Below are 22,063 nucleotides of genomic sequence, written 5' to 3' on the forward strand. Positions count from 1 at the left end.
TATAAACCCCAAAGTAGCCACACCCTAGCATCTGGCCCACCTGTGCATGTATACACATACACCTAATTACATGATAACCGAGGGCCTGATTCAGTAACAAGTACGCAACAATCGGCTGTCTGTGTATGCTTTAGCAGTTGCGATCCTTAATGAATCAGGCCCTAAGTGCGCACACACACACGCACACACACACACACATCTCATGTACCTTTACTGCTCTTCTTCTTGCTCTCAGTGGGTCTGAAGTGAATTGTCGGAATAGGACACACAAGCTGCATCGGTAACGCCTCCATCAGACACGAGTTCTTCTTATCCCACCCGGCCCCCTCCAGATACAGACCCCGGATCCACACCCCATCCTACGGATCAATAATAATACACGCACAATCAGTACTATAGCCTCATTCTGTCCTATGTCACCCTGCAGGGGGAGGGACAGGCTCATAGCTCCCTTCTGTCTGTGTCACCCTGCAGGGGGAGGGACAGGCTCATAGCTCCCTTCTGTCTGTGTCACCCTGCAGGGGGAGGGACAGGCTCATAGCTCCCTTCTGTCTGTGTCACCCTGCAGGGGGAGGGACAGGCTCATAGCTCCCTTCTGTCTGTGTCACCCTGCAGGGGGAGGGACAGGCTCATAGCTCCCTTCTGTCTGTGTCACCCTGCAGGGGGAGGGACAGGCTCATAGCTCCCTTCTGTGTGTGTCACCCTGCAGGGGGAGGGACAGGCTCATAGCTCCCTTCTGTCTGTGTCACCCTGCAGGGGGAGGGACAGGCTCATAGCTCCCTTCTGTCTGTGTCACCCTGCAGGGGGAGGGACAGGCTCATAGCTCCCTTCTGTCTGTGTCACCCTGCAGGGGGAGGGACAGGCTCATAGCTCCCTTCTGTCTGTGTCACCGTGCAGGGGGAGGGACAGGCTCATAGCTCCCTTCTGTCTGTGTCACCCATCGTTCCCCTTTGTGAAATGTTGGGCTTCTCACCTTTGGAGGATACACCAGGTTATTATCATCTACAGTTGAGACAATGAATTCCCAGGACAGAGAGTCCACAGAGACCTGAGGAAGAGAGAGATTTATATAACGTCACTGTAGCCTCCAGTAAAGTATGAAGCTGGCACTATTTATGCCCTGAGATTTGTACAGTAACCTATAGATATTCTATAGTTCTACAGTGACCCTTTCCACCGCTCGCTCCCACCCTAGGTTCATGGTCTCACATTGTTTTGCCTGGCTGCACTCTGGAGTACGGCTGTCAGGAAACCAGTTGGGAAGGTGAATGCTGACAGCCAGTATAGAACTGGTGGATGTGCGGTCTCCGCCCAGTGAGCGAACATCTCTACTCGCAGCGCCAGGTCCCGAGTCCAGGCCGCCAGCGGCTTCAGTGAAGGGTAAGCCTGAAACCAGAAGACGAGGGTCACCATCTCTCCTCATCCTGCTCTCACACCATCTCTCCTCATCCTGCCCTCACACCATCTCTCCTCATCCTGCGCTCATACCATCTCTCCTCATCCTGCCCTCACACCATCTCTCCTCATCCTCCCTCACACCATCTCTCCTCATCCTGCCCTCACACCATCTCTCCTCATCCTGCTCTCACACCATCTCTCCTCATCCTGCCTTCACACAATCTCTCCTCATCCTGCTCTCACACCATCTCTCCTCATCCTGCCTTCACACCATCTCTCCTCATCCTGCCCTCACACCATATCTCCTCATCCTCCCTCACACCATCTCTCCTCATCCTGCCCTCACACCATCTCTCCTCATCCTGCTCTCACACCATTTCTCCTCATCTTGCCCTCACACCATATCTCCTCATCCTGCCCTCACACCATATCTCCTCATCCTCCCTCACACCATCTCTCCTCATCCTGCCCTCACACCATCTCTCCTCATCCTGCCCTCACACCATCTCTCCTCATCCTCACTCACACCATCTCTCCTCATCCTGCCCTCACACCATCTCTCCTCATCCTCCCTCACACCATCTCTCCTCATACTTCCTCACACCATCTCTCCTCATCCTTCCCTCACACCATCTCTCCTCATCCTGCCCTCACACCATCTCTCCTCATCCTGCCCTCACACCATATCTCCTCATCCTGCTCTCACACCATCTCTCCTCATCTTGCCCTCACACCATCTCTCCTCATCCTCCCTCACACCATCTCTCCTCATCCTGCCCTCACACCATCTCTCCTCATCCTGCCCTCACACCATCTCTCCTCATCCTCCCTCACACCATCTCTCCTCATCCTGCCCTCACACCATCTCTCCTCATCCTGCTCTCACACCATCTCTCCTCATCCTGCCTTCACACAATCTCTCCTCATCCTGCTCTCACACCATCTCTCCTCATCCTGCCCTCACACCATCTCTCCTCATCCTGCCCTCACACCATCTCTCCTCATCCTGCCCTCACACCATCTCTCCTCATCCTGCCCTCACACCATCTCTCCTCATCCTACCCTCACACCATATCTCCTCATCCTCCCTTACACCATCTCTCCTCATCCTGCCATCACACCATCTCTCCTCATCCTGCCCTCACATCATCTCTCCTCATCCTCCCTCACACCATCTCTCCTCATCCTGCCCTCACACCATCTCTCCTCATCCTGCCCTCACACCATCTCTCCTCATCCTCCCTCACACCATCTCTCCTCATCCTGCCCTCACACCATCTCTCCTCATCCTGCTCTCACACCATCTCTCCTCATCCTGCCTTCACACAATCTCTCCTCATTCTGCTCTCACACCATCTCTCCTCATCCTGCCCTCACACCATCTCTCCTCATCCTCCCTCACACCATCTCTCCTCATCCTGCCCTCACACCATCTCTCCTCATCCTGCCCTCACACCATCTCTCCTCATCCTGCCCTCACACCATATCTCCTCATCCTGTCCTCACACCATCTCTCCTCATCCTGCTCTCACACCATCTGTCCTCATCCTGCTCTCACACCATCTCTCCTCATCCTGCCCTCACACCATCTCTCCTCATCCTGCCCTCACACCATCTCTCCTAATCCTGCCCTCACACCATCTCTCCTGCCCTCGCACCATCTCTCCTCATCCTGCTCTCACACCATCTCTCCTGCCCTCACACCATCTCTCCTCATCCTGCTCTCACACCATCTCTCCTTATCCTGCTCTCACACCATCTCTCCTCATCCTGCTCTCACACCATCTCTCCTCATCCTCCCTCACACCATCTCTCCTCATCCTGTCCTCACACCATCTTTCCTCATCCTCCCTCACACCATCTCTCCTCATCCTGCCCTCACACCATCTCTCCTCATCCTCCCTCACACATCTCAAATCATCCTGCTCTCACACCATCTCTCCTGCCCTCACACCATCTCTCCTCATCCTGCCCTCACACCATCTCTCCTCATCCTGCTCTCACACCATCTCTCCTCATCCTCCCTCACACCATCTCTCCTCATCCTGCCCTCACACCATCTCTCATCCTCCCTCACACCATCTCTCCTCATCCTGCCCTCACACCATCTCTCCTCATCCTCCCTCACACCATGTCTCCTCATCCTGCCCTCACACCATCTCTCCTCATCCTCCCTCACACCATCTCTCCTCATCCTGCCCTCACACCATCTCTCCTCATCCTGCCCTCACACCATCTCTCCTCATCCTCCCTCACACATCTCAAATCATCCTGCTCTCACACCATCTCTCCTGCCCTCACACCATCTCTCCTCATCCTGCCCTCACACCATCTCTCCTCATCCTGCTCTCACACCATCTCTCCTCATCCTGCCTTCACACAATCTCTCCTCATCCTGCCCTCACACCATCTCTCCTCATCCTGCCCTCACACATCTCTCCTCATCCTCCCTCACACCATCTCTCCTCATCCTGCCCTCACACCATCTCTCCTCATCCTGCCTTCACACAATCTCTCCTCATCCTGCTCTCACACCATCTCTCCTCATCCTGCCCTCACACCATCTCTCCTCATCCTGCTCTCACACCATCTCTCCTCATCCTGCCTTCACACAATCTCTCCTCATCCTGCCCTCACACCATCTCTCCTCATCCTGCCCTCACACATCTCTCCTCATCCTCCCTCACACCATGTCTCCTCATCCTGCCCTCACACCATCTCTCCTCATCCTGCCCTCACACATCTCTCCTCATCCTGCCCTCACACCATCTCTCCTCATCCTGCCCTCACATCATCCTTAGCAGTTGCATATAATGTACTTCACACCAGTCAAACATTATACATTTACCTTTTCCCAGAGAGGGGGGACACGTGCATCATATATACATGTGAATATCTCCTCCAGTTCAGTTGACATAACCACCAAGCCCTGTATGCCATGCTCTAGGTCTAGCAGAGAAGATCTGGAGGCAAAAAAGCACACAACCTACTGAATGTCTATCAATATAAATATAATATAAATATAAATAGCTAAGATGACTTTGGTAATGCATCGTGTGTAGTAGTGTGACAGCTGCCTCGGGGATCCTGGTACCAGGTAATGGGCATCGTGTGTATTAGTGTAACAGCCGCCTTGGGGATCCTGCCACCAGGTAATGGGCATCGTGTGTACTAGTGTGACAGCCACCTTTGGGATCCTGCTACCAGGTAATGGGCATCGTGTGTACTAGTACGACAGCCACTTGGGAATCCTGCCACCAGGTAATGGGCATCATGTGTACTAGTGTGACAGCCGCCTTTGGAATTCTGCTACCAGGTAATGGGCATCGTGTGTACTAGTACGACAGCCGCTTGGGAATCCTGCCACCAGGTAATGGGCATCATGTGTACTAGTGTGACAGCCGTCTTGGGGATCCTGCTACCAGGTAATGGGCATCGTGTGTACTAGTGTGACAGCCTCCTTGAGAATCCTGCCACCAGGTAATGGGCATCGTGTGTACTAGTGTGACAGCTGCCTTTGGGATCCTGCTACCAGGTAATGGTCATTGTGTACTAGTATGACAGCCGCCTTGGGAATCCTGCCACTAGGTAATGGGAATCGTGTGTACTAGTGCGACAGCCGCCTTTGGGAACCTGCTACCAGGTAATGGGCATCGTGTGTACTAGTGTGACAGCCGCCTTGGGAAACCTGCCACCAGGTAATGGGCATCGTTTGTACTAGTGTGACAGCCGCCTTGGGAATCCTGCCACCAGGTAATGGGCATCGTTTTTGTACTAGTGTGACAGCCGCCTTTGGGAACCTGCTACCAGGTAATGGGCATCGTGTGTACTAGTGTGACAGCCGCCTTGGGAATCCTGCCACCAGGTAATGGGCATCGTTTGTACTAGTGTGACAGCCGCCTTGGGAATCCTGCCACCAGGTAATGGGCATCGTTTTTGTACTAGTGTGACAGCCGCCTTTGGGAACCTGCTACCAGGTAATGGGCATAGTGTACTAGTGCGACTTCCGCCTTGGGAATCCTGTCACCAGGTAATGGGCATGGTGTGTACTAGTGTGACAGCCACTTTTGGGAACCTGCTACCTTCTAATGGGCATCGTGTCTATTAGTGTAACAGCTGCCATGGGAATCCTGCCACCAGGTAAAGTGCGCCTTGTATCTTGCCTTATCAGTCTCCTGTATTGCGGCACACTGACCTGATTGTGCTCAGCAAGGTGTTGTATCTCTGGATCTCTTGTAATAACACAACATTGAGGGGGTTTGGATCGTCACTCAACACTTTCCTCGTTCCTTCATAATCAATTTCCTGGGGAATCTTCTGCCGAACATCAATCAATATCTCCAAGACCTAACAACGGAAGTGACCGCAGTGAGACACGGATGATACGTACGACTGAAGGGAAATGTAAGGAGAGAGAATGGGGAGAGAAGCCGTGAGAAGGAGGCATGAGGATACATGAAGGGGTCAGAATGGTAGGCTGTACCTTGTCTTCTCGGCTTTGTCCTCCTGCCACGCTCTGAGTGATCTGGGGTTGCAGAGACAGCAGAGTGTCAAAGAGGGTTCGTGCCTCAGTGATCTGACTGGCAATATCCGCGTTTGGGTGCTGCCCGAAGGCCTCTGGGTGATCCACAGTGGGCAGCAAACCAATAAACTCCTTGTATGACACCAGCGGCCCATCACGTGGGATGTAATACGTATCCAAAGAAGAAAGCCTTTAGAGAGAAGATATAACAAGTAACATTGCTGCATCAGGACTAATACATATAACACTACACCGTAACAGGTATACACACCGCCATCCTAGTACAGCCACTATTACACCGTGACAGGTATACACACCGCCATCCTAGTACAGGCACTATTACACCGTGACAGGTATACACAGCCATCCTAGTACAGGCACTATTACACCGTGACAGGATTACACCGCCATCCTAGTACAGGCACTATTACACCGTAACAGGTATGCACACCGCCATCCTAGTACAGGCACTATTACACTGTGACAGGTATACACAGCCATCCTAGTACAGGTACTATTACACCGTGACAGGTATACACCACCATCCTAGTACAGGCACTATTACACCGTGACAGGATTACACAGCCATCCTAGTACAGGCACTAATACACCGTGACAGGTATATACAGCCATCCTAGTACAGGCACTATTACACCGTGACAGGTATACACAGCCATCCTAGTACAGGCACTATTACACCGTGACAGGTATACAAAGCCATCCTAGTACAGGCACTATTACACCGTGACAGGTATACACAGCCATCCTAGTACAGGCACTATTACACCGTGACAGGTATACACAGCCATCCTAGTACAGGCACTATTACACCGTGACAGGTATATACAGCCATCCTAGTACAGGCACTATTACACCGTGACAGGTATACACAGCCATCTTAGTACAGGCGCTATTACACCGTGACAGGTATACACAGCCATCCTAGTACAGGCACTATTACACCGTAACAGGTATGCACACCGCCATCCTAGTACAGGCACTATTACACTGTGACAGGTATACACAGCCATCCTAGTACAGGTACTATTACACCGTGACAGGTATACACCACCATCCTAGTACAGGCACTATTACACCGTGACAGGATTACACAGCCATCCTAGTACAGGCACTATTACACCGTGATAGGTATATACCGCCATCCTAGTACAGGCACTATTACACCGTGACAGGTATACACAGCCATCCTAGTACAGGCACTATTACACCGTGACAGGTATACAAAGCCATCCTAGTACAGGCACTATTACACCGTGACAGGTATACACAGCCATCCTAGTACAGGCACTATTACACCGTGACAGGTATACACAGCCATCCTAGTACAGGCACTATTACACCGTGACAGGTATACACAGCCATCCTAGTACAGGTACTATTACACCGTGACAGGTATACATAGCCATCCTAGTACAGGCACTATTACACCGTGACAGGTATACACAGCCATCTTAGTACAGGCGCTATTACACCGTGACAGGTATACACAGCCATCCTAGTACAGGCACTATTACACTGTGACAGGTATACACAGCCATCCTAGTACAGGCACTATTACACCATGACAGGTATACACCGCCATCCTAGTACAGGCACTATTACACCGTGACAGGTATATACAGCCATCCTAGTACAGGCACTATTACACCGTGACATGCATATACAGCCATCCTAGTACAGGCACTATTACACTGTGACAGGTATACACAGCCATCCTAGTACAGGCACTATTACACCGTGACAGGTATATACAGCCATCCTAATACAGGCACTATTACACCGTGACAGGTATACACCGCCATCCTAGTACAGGCACTATTACACCGTGACAGGTATATACAGCCATCCTAGTATAGGCACTATTACACCGTGACAGGTATACACCGCCATCCTAGTACATGCACTATTACACCGTGACAGGTATACACAGCCATCCTAGTACAGGCACTATTACACCGTGACAGGTATACACCGCCATCCTAGTGCAGGCACTATTACACCGTGACAGGTATACACAGCCATCCTAGTACAGGCACTATTACACCGTGACAGGTATATACCGCCATCCTAGTACAGGCACTATTAGACCGTGACAGGTATACACAGCCATCCTAGTACAGGCACTATTACACCGTGACAGGATTACACCGCCATCCTAGTACAGGCACTATTACATCGTAACAGGTATGCACACCGCCATCCTAGTACAGGCACTATTACACTGTGACAGGTATACACAGCCATCCTAGTACAGGTACTATTACACCGTGACAGGTATACACCACCATCCTAGTACAGGCACTATTACACCGTGACAGGATTACACAGCCATCCTAGTACAGGCACTATTACACCGTGACAGGTATATACAGCCATCCTAGTACAGGCACTATTACACCGTGACAGGTATACACAGCCATCCTAGTACAGGCACTATTACACCGTGACAGGTATACAAAGCCATCCTAGTACAGGCACTATTACACTGTGACAGGTATACACAGCCATCCTAGTACAGGCACTATTACACCGTGACAGGTATACACAGCCATCCTAGTACAGGCACTATTACACCGTGACAGGTATATACAGCCATCCTAGTACAGGCACTATTACACCGTGACAGGTATACACAGCCATCTTAGTACAGGCGCTATTACACCGTGACAGGTATACACAGCCATCCTAGTACAGGCACTATTACACCGTAACAGGTATGCACACCGCCATCCTAGTACAGGCACTATTACACTGTGACAGGTATACACAGCCATCCTAGTACAGGTACTATTACACCGTGACAGGTATACACCACCATCCTAGTACAGGCACTATTACACCGTGACAGGATTACACAGCCATCCTAGTACAGGCACTATTACACCGTGACAGGTATATACCGCCATCCTAGTACAGGCACTATTACACCGTGACAGGTATACACAGCCATCCTAGTACAGGCACTATTACACCGTGACAGGTATACAAAGCCATCCTAGTACAGGCACTATTACACCGTGACAGGTATACACAGCCATCCTAGTACAGGCACTATTACACCGTGACAGGAATACACAGCCATCCTAGTACAGGCACTATTACACCGTGACAGGTATATACAGCCATCCTAGTACAGGCACTATTACACCGTGACAGGTATACATAGCCATCCTAGTACAGGCACTATTACACCGTGACAGGTATATACAGCCATCCTAGTACAGGCACTATTACACCGTGACAGGTATATACCGCCATCCTAGTACAGGCACTATTACACCGTGACAGGTATACACCGCCATCCTAGTACAGGCACTATTACACCGTGACAGGTATATACAGCCATCCTAGTACAGGCACTATTACACAGTGACAGGTATACACAGCCATCCTAGTACAGGCACTATTACACCGTGACATGCATATACAGCCATCCTAGTACAGGCACTATTACACTGTGACAGGTATACACAGCCATCCTAGTACAGGCACTATTACACCGTGACAGGTATATACAGCCATCCTAATACAGGCACTATTACACCGTGACAGGTATACACCGCCATCCTAGTACAGGCACTATTACACCGTGACAGGTATATACAGCCATCCTAGTATAGGCACTATTACACCGTGACAGATATACACCGCCATCCTAGTACATGCACTATTACACCGTGACAGGTATACACAGCCATCCTAGTACAGGCACTATTACACCGTGACAGGTATACACCGCCATCCTAGTGCAGGCACTATTACACCGTGACAGGTATACACAGCCATCCTAGTACAGGCACTATTACACCGTGACAGGTATATACCGCCATCCTAGTACAGGCACTATTACACCGTGACAGGTATACACCGCCATCCTAGTACAGGCACTATTACACCGTGACAGGTATATACAGCCATCCTAGTACAGGCACTATTACACCGTGACAGGTATACACAGCCATCCTAGTACAGGCACTATTACACCGTAACATGCATATACAGCCATCCTAGTACAGGCACTATTACACCGTGACAGGTATATACCGCCATCCTAGTACAGGCACTATTACACCGTGACAGGTATACACCGCCATCCTAGTACAGGCACTATTACACCGTGACAGGTATATACAGCCATCCTAGTACAGGCACTATTAGACAGTGACAGGTATACACAGCCATCCTAGTACAGGCACTATTACACCGTGACATGCATATACAGCCATCCTAGTACAGGCACTATTACACCGTGACAGGTATACACAGCCATCCTAGTACAGGCACTATTACACCGTGACAGGTATATACATCCATCCTAGTACAGGCACTACTACACCGTGACAATTATACACACACAGCCCAGTACAGACACTACTACACCATGTCATATATACACACACAGCCCAGTACAGACACTACTACACCATGTCATATATACACACACAGCCCAGTACATACACTACTACACCATGTCATATATGCACACACACAGCCCAGTACTGACACTATTACACCATGTCATACATACACATACACAGCCCAGTACATACACTACTACACCATGTCATATATACACACACAGCCCAGTACAGACACTACTACACCATGTCATATATATACACACAGCCCAGTACATACACTACTACACCATGTCATATACACACACAGCCCAGTACTGACACTACTACACCATGTCATATATACACACACACACAGCCCAGTACTGACACTACTACACCATGTCGTATATACACATAGCCCAGTACATACACTACTACAGCATGTCATATATACACACACAGCCCAGTACAGACACTACTACACCATGTCATATATACACACACAGCCCAGTACATACACTACTACACCATGCCATATATATACACACACAGCCCAGTACAGACACTATTACACCATGTCATATATACACACACAGCCCAGTACATGCACTACTACACCATGTCATATATACACACACAGCCCAGTACAGACACTACTACACCATGCCATATATATATATACACACAGCCCAGTATAGACACTACTACACCATGTTAAATATACACACACAGCCCAGTACAGACACTACTACACCATGTCATATATACACACAGGCCAGTACAGACACTACTACACCATGTCATATATACACATACACAGCCCAGTACAGACACTACTACACTATGTCATATATACACACACACAGCCCAGTACATACACTACTACACCATGTCATATATACACACAGCCCAGTACAGACACTATTACACCATGTCATATATGCACACACAGCTCAGTACAGACACTACTACACCATGTCATTATATATATATATATATATATATATATATACATAGCCCAGTACAGACACTACTACACCATTTCATATATACACACACAGCCCAGTACATACACTACTACACCATGTCATATATACACACACACAGCCCAGTACAGACACTACCTCACCATGTCATATATACACACACACACAGCCCAGTACAGACACTACTACGCCATGCCATATATACACACACAGCCCAGTACATACACTACTACACCATGCCATATATACACACACAGCCCAGTACAGACACTACTACACCATGTCATATATGCACACACAGCCCAGTACAGACACTACTACACCATGTCATATATACACACACAGCCCAGTACATACACTACTACACCATGTCATATATACACACACAGCCCAGTACAGACACTACTACACCATGTCATATATACACACACTGCCCAGTACATACACTACTACACCATGTCATATATACACACACACACAGCCCAGTACAGACAGTACTACACCATGTCATATATACACACACAGCCCAGTACATACACTACTACACCATGCCATATATACACACACAGCCCAGTACAGACACTACTACACCATGTCATATATACACACACAGCCCAGTACAGACACTACTACACCATTCCATATATACACACAGCCTAGTACATACACTACTACACCATGTCATATATACACACACACACAGCCCAGTACAGACACTACTACACCATGCCATATATACACACAGCCTAGTACATACACTACTACACCATGTCATATATATATATACACACAGCCCAGTACAGACACTACTACACCATGTCATATATACACACACACACAGCCCAGTACATACACTACTACACCATGTCATATATACACACACAGTCCAGTACATACACTACTACACCATGTCATATATACACACACAGCCCAGTACATACACTACTACACCATGTCATATATACACACACACAGCCCAGTACATACACTACTACACCATGTCATATATACACACACACAGCCCAGTACAGACACTACTACACTATGACATATATACACACACACAGCCTAGTACATACACTACTACACCATGTCATATATACACACACAACCCAGTACAGACACTACTACACCATGTCATATATACACACACAGCCCAGTAGAGACACTACTACACTATGACATGTACAGACACACCCAGCCCAGCTGCTATTACCTGTAGAATGGGATGGTCAGTACAGAGTCAGAGAAATAATCATTAATATAGGTTCCTAGTAGACGGCGATCCCAGTCATCAGTCACATGTCCCCCGTAATTGACTCCAGAGATGAGATATTTGAGGGCGTCCCATGGGGTTTCCTCATACTCATCCAGGTACAAGCTGAGCAGATTCTCAGAGACCTACAGTATTAGCGTAAGAGGAGATAGATGAAGGTGCAGATTACTGCTGGTACATTGTTGTTACAGAAAGACTGATTTTCTTTGTCACTGCACAGCTGTATTTAGAATGGGTAAAAGAGGCTATGTGGTTATACGGTTATATTTCACAGCGCAGACTGTGATGCTAATTCTAAATCGCAGGTTCTGTATTATTTCTGGGAGCAGGGGATGAAAACTGCGTTTCTGTAGATAAGTTCATCTTTTTCTCAGAATCCATTGGGGAACACTGGAGCCAAGTCTATAGAGGTCACAATGGAACCACGGCTATGGAGGTCACACTGGAGCTAAGTCTATAGAGGTCACACTGGAACCACGGCTATGGAGGTCACACTGGAACCACGGCTATGGAGGTCACACTGGAACCATGGCTATGGAAATCACACTGGAATCACGTTTATGGAGGTCACACTGGAATCACGTTTATGGAGGTCACACTGGAACCACGGCTATGGAGGTCACACTGGAACCACGGCTATGGAGGTCACACTGGAACCACGGCTGTGGAGATCACACTGGAACCACGGCTGTGAAGGTCACACTGGAACCACGTCTATAGAGGTCACACTGGAACCACAGCTATAGAGGTCACACTGGAACCACGTCTATAGAGGGTACACTGGAACCCACGGCTATAAAAGGGTACAATGGAACCACGTCTATAGAGGTCACACTGGAACCACGGCTATAGAGGTCACACTGGAAACACGGCTATAGAGGTCACAATGGAACTGCAGCTATACAGGTCACAATAGAACCACATTGTCACATCACTGGGGTTTTGTAGACTCGGATCGAGACCCCTTTGATTAGTCTTGTGGTTAGGAGAATAGAAGAAGCTTGAGGCCTTGATAAAGCTCTTTCTCATTTAGACCAGTTCTACACATGACTGTATGGATGTTATGGATGAGCAGATATAAATACAGTCTGATGAATACTTGGAATGCAGTGCTGGAAGGACGATAGGTATAGTCTCTAGAATTGTGGCACAGCATTCACAGGCTGTAGGCATGACAACAGTGAAGCGCCTGTAGTACCAGAGACAGCCTGTAGGAGATGTATATAATACATGTGGATGTACATTGCAGAGAGTAGAATATATAAATGCACCGGCGTATAGTGAGACACCTGCTGGAATAGGTGCAAATTGCAGATACTGGTAACTGCAGAGAGGTTCTAATGCACTTTGGAAATGCAGATAGTTAATGACTGCAGGCAGATCTGATGCACTTTGGAAATGCAGATAGAAAAGTGGAACAGAAGATGGAAGCCACCATAACCAGGAGCCAGTTGTCCACTCTCAGGAAGAAGAGTCTTGTTCTGGCAATGAGCATGCCAGCAGAGGAAGTTTAAACAGGGCGTTCTCAGCTCCTATTGGTCAGACAGGTCAAGTGAGCATGGCTGTAGGAATCTGGTAGGTCGATGTAGTCGCAAGAACAAATCCAAGATGGTGGCCCCCATGCTCGGCTGCCGCAGGTACTACCATAGGGGATTTGTCACGCTCCGATGGAGATGTGCCAACCAAGGCATGGAATAGGTATGGACCTGGGAAGCCTACCATCGAATGATAGCTGGGCTTCCGCCATCGAATCTAACCATCTCATCTAAAGAATTCAGTGAAAAAGAACATTCCGGTGTTTTGCACATTCACAAAAAAACATGTTTGTGCATTCGCAATAGCAACCCGCAGCTGTTCTCGATGTCAGGCACTTGAATTCAGCTGTATTTTAACATCGAATGGCCATCTCTTCCACACCATTCCATAGCGGCTACCATAGGAAAGCTGCCGTTGAATGGTGAATACACACCACGTTAAACCATCAGCAACCAATGGAAACCCTAGAATGGACGGTGACGACCTTGAGCGTGCGCAGCACACCTAGAGCGGGCTGCAACAAATTCTTTCACTTGAAGAAGCGTGGCCCACCAGTAATTCCGGAAAATGAAAACTTGTGTCTTACAAACTCCCGCGTGCCCAGCGATCTGACGACCATGAGGCCACGGAAGTTATTTTTTGTGCATAGTCTCAGGAATTAATGTTTTACGCTGATGGGCAGAGAAATGGCTACAATACATACCGGAGTGATGATGAGATGTTGCCCGAAGGTTGCAGAACCTTCATCCTCCATCATAGATTTTGAAGAGCGTCAGATGTACAATTCTTGGAACCCGGGTGAAATGTCACTTGCATGTCAACCCGTGAGGAGAACAATCACCACGGCCGTTCCATGGATTCATGCACTGAGCCGATATGAGATAGAGTAGATTTTTATGGTCTGTGTAAATGGTGATCAGATAACATACTCATTCCAACAAGGCCTCTTCAGCTGGCCGTACACGGAACGATTTTAACACGATTTTGGCAGTTTCTACAGGTTGGTCAGACCAATCGTTTGCAAATAGTTGTATTTTGAGTCTTCTGCAACCCCTATGCGCGTCCCCGCCGTCGTCTAGTTGGATCGCATATCAGATGGTTTTGCAGAGAGATCTCAACTGATCATGTACGATGTGATACACTTCTATGCATCTTATCTAATGATCTTAATGATCAATCGTACACCATGTGACCACATCTTATGAAGAATTTCAAGGGAAGAATTTCAAGGGAAATCGTACAACTAATCTTATCAACATTTGAATCTCACCATGTATGGGGGCCTAAACTACTGTAAATAATACCTGTATAAATATTGCATTATGATGTAATCACCTCATTAGGAAAGGCTGTGTATTATGGATGGTCATCGTTCATCGATACTTAGCAATCATCGATGGTTAACTGTCGATGGTTTTGCCATCGATAGAGAGCCAATGGTTCTCCTTCATTGATGGTCGAGCGGGAGCCGATGTTTGGTTTTTCTTGACGGGACGGAGCTTAGCCCCGCCCCCTGGTAGCCGCTAATCCCGCCCCAGTATCTGATGTTCCGCGTCCCGCTGTGCCCTCAGCAGCGGTGACCATCGAGGGGTGCAAACCATAGATGGTGTTTGTGGCATCGATGGTAATCACAGATGGACTCATCGATGGCTCCCCACTGATGGCCATCCCTACTGTGTATTAAAAGGAATGACATACAACTTACTGTAAAATATTATTTTGGGTATTAGAAGTCACTCAGATTTCAGTGACCTGTATGGAAGTGTTCAGCCTCGTCATTTTATGTGATCATTCTGCAGCCTCGTCCTTTTATGTGATCATTCTGCAGCCTCCTCCTTTTATGTGATCATTCTGCAGCCTCATCCTTTTATGTTATCGTTCGCAGCCTCATTCTTTTATATGATCATTCTGCAGCCTCGTCTTTTTATATGATCATTCTGCAGTTTCGTCCTTTTATGTGATCATTCTGCAGCCTCATCCTTTATGTGATCATTCTGCAGCCTCGTCCTTTTATGTGATCATTCTGCAGCCTCATCCTTTTATGTGATCATTCTGCAGCCTCGTCCTTTTATGTGATCATTCTGCAGCCTCATCCTTTTATGTGATCATTCTGCAGCCTCGTCCTTTTATGTGATCATTCTGCAGCCTCGTCCTTTTATGTGATCATTCTGCAGCCTCATCTTTTTATACGATCATTCTGCAGCCTCATCTTTTTATGTGATCATTCTGCAGCCTCGTCCTTTTATGTGATCATTCTGCAGCCTCGTCCTTTTATGTGATCATTCTGCAGCCTCGTCCTTTTATGTGATCATTCTGCAGCCTCGTCCTTTTATGTGATCATTCTGCAGCCTCGTCCTTTTATGTGATCATTCTGCAGCCTCATCTTTTTATACGATCATTCTGCAGCCTCATCTTTTTATGTGATCATTCTGCAGCCTCGTCCTTTTATGTGATCATTCTGCAGCCTCGTCCTTTTATGTGATCATTCTGCAGCCTCGTCCTTTTATGTGATCATTCTGCAGCCTCGTCCTTTTATGTGATCATTCTGCAGCCTCGTCCTTTTATGTGATCATTCTGCAGCCTCGTCCTTTTATGTGATCATTCTGCAGCCTCGTCCTTTTATGTGATCATTCTGCAGCCTCGTCCTTTTATGTGATCATTCTGCAGCCTCGTCCTTTTATGTGATCATTCTGCAGCCTCATCCTTTTATGTGATCATTCTGCAGCCTCGTCCTTTTATGTGATCATTCTGCAGCCTCATCTTTTTATACGATCATTCTGCAGCCTCATCTTTTTATGTGATCATTCTGCAGCCTCGTCCTTTTATGTGATCATTCTGCAGCCTCGTCCTTTTATGTGATCATTCTGCAGCCTCGTCCTTTTATGTGATCATTCTGCAGCCTCGTCCTTTTATGTGATCATTCTGCAGCCTCGTCCTTTTATGTGATCATTCTGCAGCCTCATCTTTTTATACGATCATTCTGCAGCCTCATCTTTTTATGTGATCATTCTGCAGCCTCGTCCTTTTATGTGATCATTCTGCAGCCTCGTCCTTTTATGTGATCATTCTGCAGCCTCGTCCTTTTATGTGATCATTCTGCAGCCTCGTCCTTTTATGTGATCATTCTGCAGCCTCGTCCTTTTATGTGATCATTCTGCAGCCTCGTCCTTTTATGTGATCATTCTGCAGCCTCGTCCTTTTATGTGATCATTCTGCAGCCTCGTCCTTTTATGTGATCATTCTGCAGCCTCGTCCTTTTATGTGATCATTCTGCAGCCTCATCCTTTTATGTGATCATTCTGCAGCCTCGTCCTTTTATGTGATCATTCTGCAGCCTCGTCCTTTTATGTGATCATTCTGCAGCCTCATCTTTTTATACGATCATTCTGCAGCCTCATCTTTTTATGTGATCATTCTGCAGCCTCGTCCTTTTATGTGATCATTCTGCAGCCTCGTCCTTTTATGTGATCATTCTGCAGCCTCGTCCTTTTATGTGATCATTCTGCAGCCTCGTCCTTTTATATGATCATTCTGCAGCCTCATCTTTTTATATGATCATTCTGCAGCCTCGTCCTTTTATGTGATCATTCTGCAGCCTCATCTTTTTATACGATGATTCTGCAGCCTCATCTTTTTATACGTTCATTCTGCAGCCTCGTCATTTTATGTTATCGTTCTGCAGCCTCGTCCTTTTATATGATCTCAGAACTCCTCAGTGGCTCTAAATATCCATGCAATATATAGTAGGGAGTGCATTATCCCATATATCAAAGTAATACAATAAATTTTTCTCCATAAGTCGCTTTTATACACTCAGATTAATCTTTGATTCATTCATACTATCTGCATGAATCTACGTTTAGGGCTTGGTTCAAGTAGTTGAGCAAATATTTTGCAGCTGCGTATGCTCAATAATTTCTAAAAACGTACAGAGTATGCTTGCGGTAGAGGTGGACAGTAACAGTGATTGGCTTTCCTGGGCAGAGGCTACAAGCGCACGCAAATATGTCCCATTCAGTTGGCGTATTATGGGAGTGTCCCAGGCGTGTCTATGCAAAAGGAGGCCGTGGTCATACGTAGACACTGCCGTAGGGGCTGTTGCAAGTTTCAATGGTGCAACCGATGGAGGCGTATTTTGACGCACCAATCGCTATTAGAGCGTGCGCGGGACGCAAACAGTGGGCATCTCAGTCCTTGCACATTTGGCCGCACGGGTTTACCCAAGGAAAAGAGTTTGTATAAGTGGATGTTCTAACTGTCCTCTATCTCACGCTCGGCAGCCTCACCTCAAAGTCGGAGTCGTTGAAGCCGTACACGATGTTCCAGCCAAGCTGGAGGAACTTCCTGCGCTCCAGGAGGACACTGTGGAAGAAGCAGAGGGAGAACAGCAGGCGCCGGTAGCTGGAGGTCTTGCTGCATCGGGAGAACTGGGGCTCGGTTATCAGCTGGTAAAGACGGGTTAGGTTGGCACGTAAGCCCTGGAGACAACAGGAGGACAGAGACGTTATATATGTACCTGTACGTTCCGAATCACTCTGTCACTTCTAGTCTTCTACTTATAAACCATTAGATATTGTCATGGTACTACAGAGTCACATCTCACCTTGGGGGGCTCGGTGGTCATCTTAATGCTAGCTTGTAGGATGGAGATGGGGAAATCAGGGTGGGGGCTCGAGCTCAGCCACAGTCTGAAGTTTGGATGCGGATCCTCCACCTGCAGCTGTTCCACCAACTTATCCAGCTGAGGCATCCAGGACAGGGACAGGTGACAATTGGCCAAGAAGACCCAGTGTCCTGAAATACGGATGGTGGGAAGTCAAAGCCTTGGTACCTTCCCTACACAAACCGGTCACCGCTCATTCCAAACACGACTGCTTGGATGTATGTACGTATCCGTTTATTCAAAGCGCGTGTCTTACACAATGACACGAGACACAGAATATATAAGGAAGGTAATATGCAAAAATACTCCAAAACACTGGTGGTTTATTATAAAGATGCAATGTTTCAGGTGCACAGGACCATTTTTCAAGCAATAAACACAGATTCTGAGATATACGTAATACCGATAATTACACAGATTTGAGCGATTATTATCCATTGCGCATGCGTGTAAGACGCACTAAGCATGTGCAGCAATTGCGCTAGCACAGATGATTCACTCGCTAAGTGAGTGACAGGTAATCGGTGTTTGGGGAGGTAACAGAGGGTTGGTGAAGGAAACGCAGGTGTGACTGACCAGAAAGATAAATTAGATGATAATTTAGTACTAGCAGTATGTTCCGCTACTAATCTAATCGTCTGAAGAGAGTGAGGCGGAAATCCTGGAATCACTAGTGTTCTAGGCTGTGGGCAACTGTGTTGGCAAAGTCTAACTTCCTCTCTGGTACTTACCATCCTTGACTCCTTCTTTGATCATGCGGGTGGCAATAGGTGCCTGACCTTGTCCAAGGGACAGCGCCTGGAAAAACTGGGACATCCGGCACTGCTCTGCCAGCTGCAGGAGGGCACCTGTAGGATCCACCCCCGGGGAAAGCACGAAAACCAGCGGGGAGCGTGGAAGAGAGTCCTCAACCACCTGAGGAAGAGTCCAGGGATGTTATAAGCATGATTGTGAGAGAAGGATGAATGCTGGATTAGTAGGAGTGTGAGACATGATGGGCACTGGATTAGTGGGAGTATGATGGGCACTGGATTAGTGGGAGTATGATGGGCACTGGATTAGTGGGAGTATGATGGGCACTGGATTAGTGGGAGTGTGATGGGCACTGGATTAGTGGGAGTGTGATGGGGACTGGATTAGTGGGAGTGTGATGGGCACTGGATTAGTGGGAGTGTGATGGGCACTGGATTAGTGGGAGTGTGATGGGCACTGGATTAGTGGGAGTGTGATGGGCACTGGATTAGTGGGAGTGTGATGGGCACTGGATTAGTGGGAGTGTGATGGGCACTGGATTAGTGGGAGTGTGATGGGCACTGGATTAGTGGGAGTGTGATGGGCACTGGATTAGTGGGAGTATGATGGCCACTGGATTAGTGGGAGTATGATGGGCACTGGATTAGTGGGAGAATGATGGGCACTGAATTAATGGGAGTATGATGGGCACTGGATTAGTGGGAGTATGATGGGCACTGAATTAATGGGAGTATGATGGGCACTGAATTAATGGGAGTATGATGGGCACTGAATTAATGGGAGTATGATGGGCACTGGATTAGTGGGCGTATGATGGGCACTGGATTAGTGGGAGTATGATGGGCACTGGATTAGTGGGAGTATGATGGGCACTGGATTAGTGGGAGTGTGATGGGCACTGGATTAGTGGGAGTGTGATGGGCACTGGATTAGTGGGAGTATGATGGGCACTGGATTAGTGGGCGTATGATGGGCACTGGATTAGTGGGCGTATGATGGGCACTGGATTAGTGGGCGTATGATGGGCACTGGATTAGTGGGAGTATGATGGGCACTGGATTAGTGGGAATATGATGGGCACTGGATTAGTGGGAGTATGATGGGCACTGGATTAGTGGGCGTATGATGGGCACTGGATTAGTGGGAGTATGATGGGCACTGGATTAGTGGGAATATGATGGGCACTGGATTAGTGGGAGTATGATGGGCACTGGATTAGTGGGCGTATGATGGGCACTGGATTAGTGGGAGTATGATGGGCACTGGATTAGTGGGAGTATGATGGGCACTGGATTAGTGGGCGTATGATGGGCACTGGATTAGTGGGAGTATGATGGGCACTGGATTAGTGGGAGAATGATGGGCACTGGATTAGTGGGAGTGTGATGGGCACTGGATTAGTGGGAGTGTGATGGGCACTGGATTAGTGGGAGTGTGATGGGCACTGGATTAGTGGGTGTATGATGGGCACTGGATTAGTGGGTGTATGATGGGCACTGGATTAGTGGGAGTATGATGGGCACTGGATTAGTGGGCGTATGATGGGCACTGGATTAGTGGGCGTATGATGGGCACTGGATTAGTGGGCGTATGATGGGCACTGGATTAGTGGGCGTATGATGGGCACTGGATTAGTGGGAGTATGATGGGCACTGGATTAGTGGGAGTATGATGGGCACTGGATTAGTGGGCGTATGATGGGCACTGGATTAGTGGGCGTATGATGGCACTGGATTAGTGGGAGTGTGATGGGCACTGGATTAGTGGGAGTGTGATGGGCACTGGATTAGTGGGAGTGTGATGGGCACTGGATTAGTGGGTGTATGATGGGCACTGGATTAGTGGGTGTATGATGGGCACTGGATTAGTGGGAGTATGATGGGCACTGGATTAGTGGGCGTATGATGGGCACTGGATTAGTGGGAGTATGATGGGCACTGGATTAGTGGGAGTATGATGGGCACTGGATTAGTGGGCGTATGATGGGCACTGGATTAGTGGGAGTATGATGGGCATTCCTACTCAGTGTTATGATTTTATAGAAGAAACGCAGTGAGTTGCGGGATACAAGACAGACACTAAAGCGTTAGCTCTTATTCCCATTCCCGCTGCTCACCACTTTCATGTCCAGCACCGGCGGCTCTGTAAACTTCGACCCCAGATTGTTGATGATATAAGCGGTGACGCAGAAGGCCACGCGGTCCTGTCGCAGGGAGCGGACGATCAGCATCCTCTGCACCTCACTGCAGACATTCTCCCATTCCCCTGCAAAGTGCATCACACGCTGTCACAGCAGCGCTAATACAGGGCAAATGCTGATGTTCTTGCTCTACCCAGGTGGCAGGGTGCAAACTACCATGTGCAAAGTACATAGGATATGAATACAACTGTATATGTGGGCAGTATACCCAGGAGCCGTTATTTTGGACTACGTTCCTGCACTTTGTAAATGAAACATTAGACAGTACAGGATCTCAGGATTTCCTCTGAACCAGCCGGTGGTATTTTTTATAACCCGGTTAAGGGTAATATGGGAATTGCATTAAGTTTAGATGACACTACTAAATC

General features: G+C 48.0%; 1 protein-coding gene across 2 annotated transcripts in view; it reads right to left on the bottom strand.

Annotated features, from left to right (window-relative positions):
- The window catches only part of DNAH2 (dynein axonemal heavy chain 2), a 189,244-nt gene that overhangs the window by 13,027 nt on the left and 154,154 nt on the right, over positions 1 to 22,063 (bottom strand). For both annotated transcript variants that reach the window (XM_088464631.1, XM_088464632.1), the window contains 11 exons: positions 21,612 to 21,760; positions 19,474 to 19,657; positions 18,683 to 18,873; positions 18,366 to 18,557; positions 12,484 to 12,668; positions 5,882 to 6,110; positions 5,594 to 5,745; positions 4,247 to 4,361; positions 1,210 to 1,386; positions 974 to 1,048; positions 209 to 359 (listed from right to left, as the gene is read on the bottom strand). In XM_088464631.1, coding sequence (XP_088320757.1) covers positions 209 to 359; positions 974 to 1,048; positions 1,210 to 1,386; positions 4,247 to 4,361; positions 5,594 to 5,745; positions 5,882 to 6,110; positions 12,484 to 12,668; positions 18,366 to 18,557; positions 18,683 to 18,873; positions 19,474 to 19,657; positions 21,612 to 21,760 — 1,800 coding nt within the window. The remainder of the gene's footprint in view (positions 1 to 208; positions 360 to 973; positions 1,049 to 1,209; positions 1,387 to 4,246; positions 4,362 to 5,593; positions 5,746 to 5,881; positions 6,111 to 12,483; positions 12,669 to 18,365; positions 18,558 to 18,682; positions 18,874 to 19,473; positions 19,658 to 21,611; positions 21,761 to 22,063) is intronic.

The sequence above is a fragment of the Taudactylus pleione genome, unplaced genomic scaffold, assembly GCF_031769625.1.
Source record: "Taudactylus pleione unplaced genomic scaffold, aTauple2 ptg001724l, whole genome shotgun sequence".
In the NCBI taxonomy this organism is placed as follows: domain Eukaryota; kingdom Metazoa; phylum Chordata; class Amphibia; order Anura; family Myobatrachidae; genus Taudactylus; species Taudactylus pleione.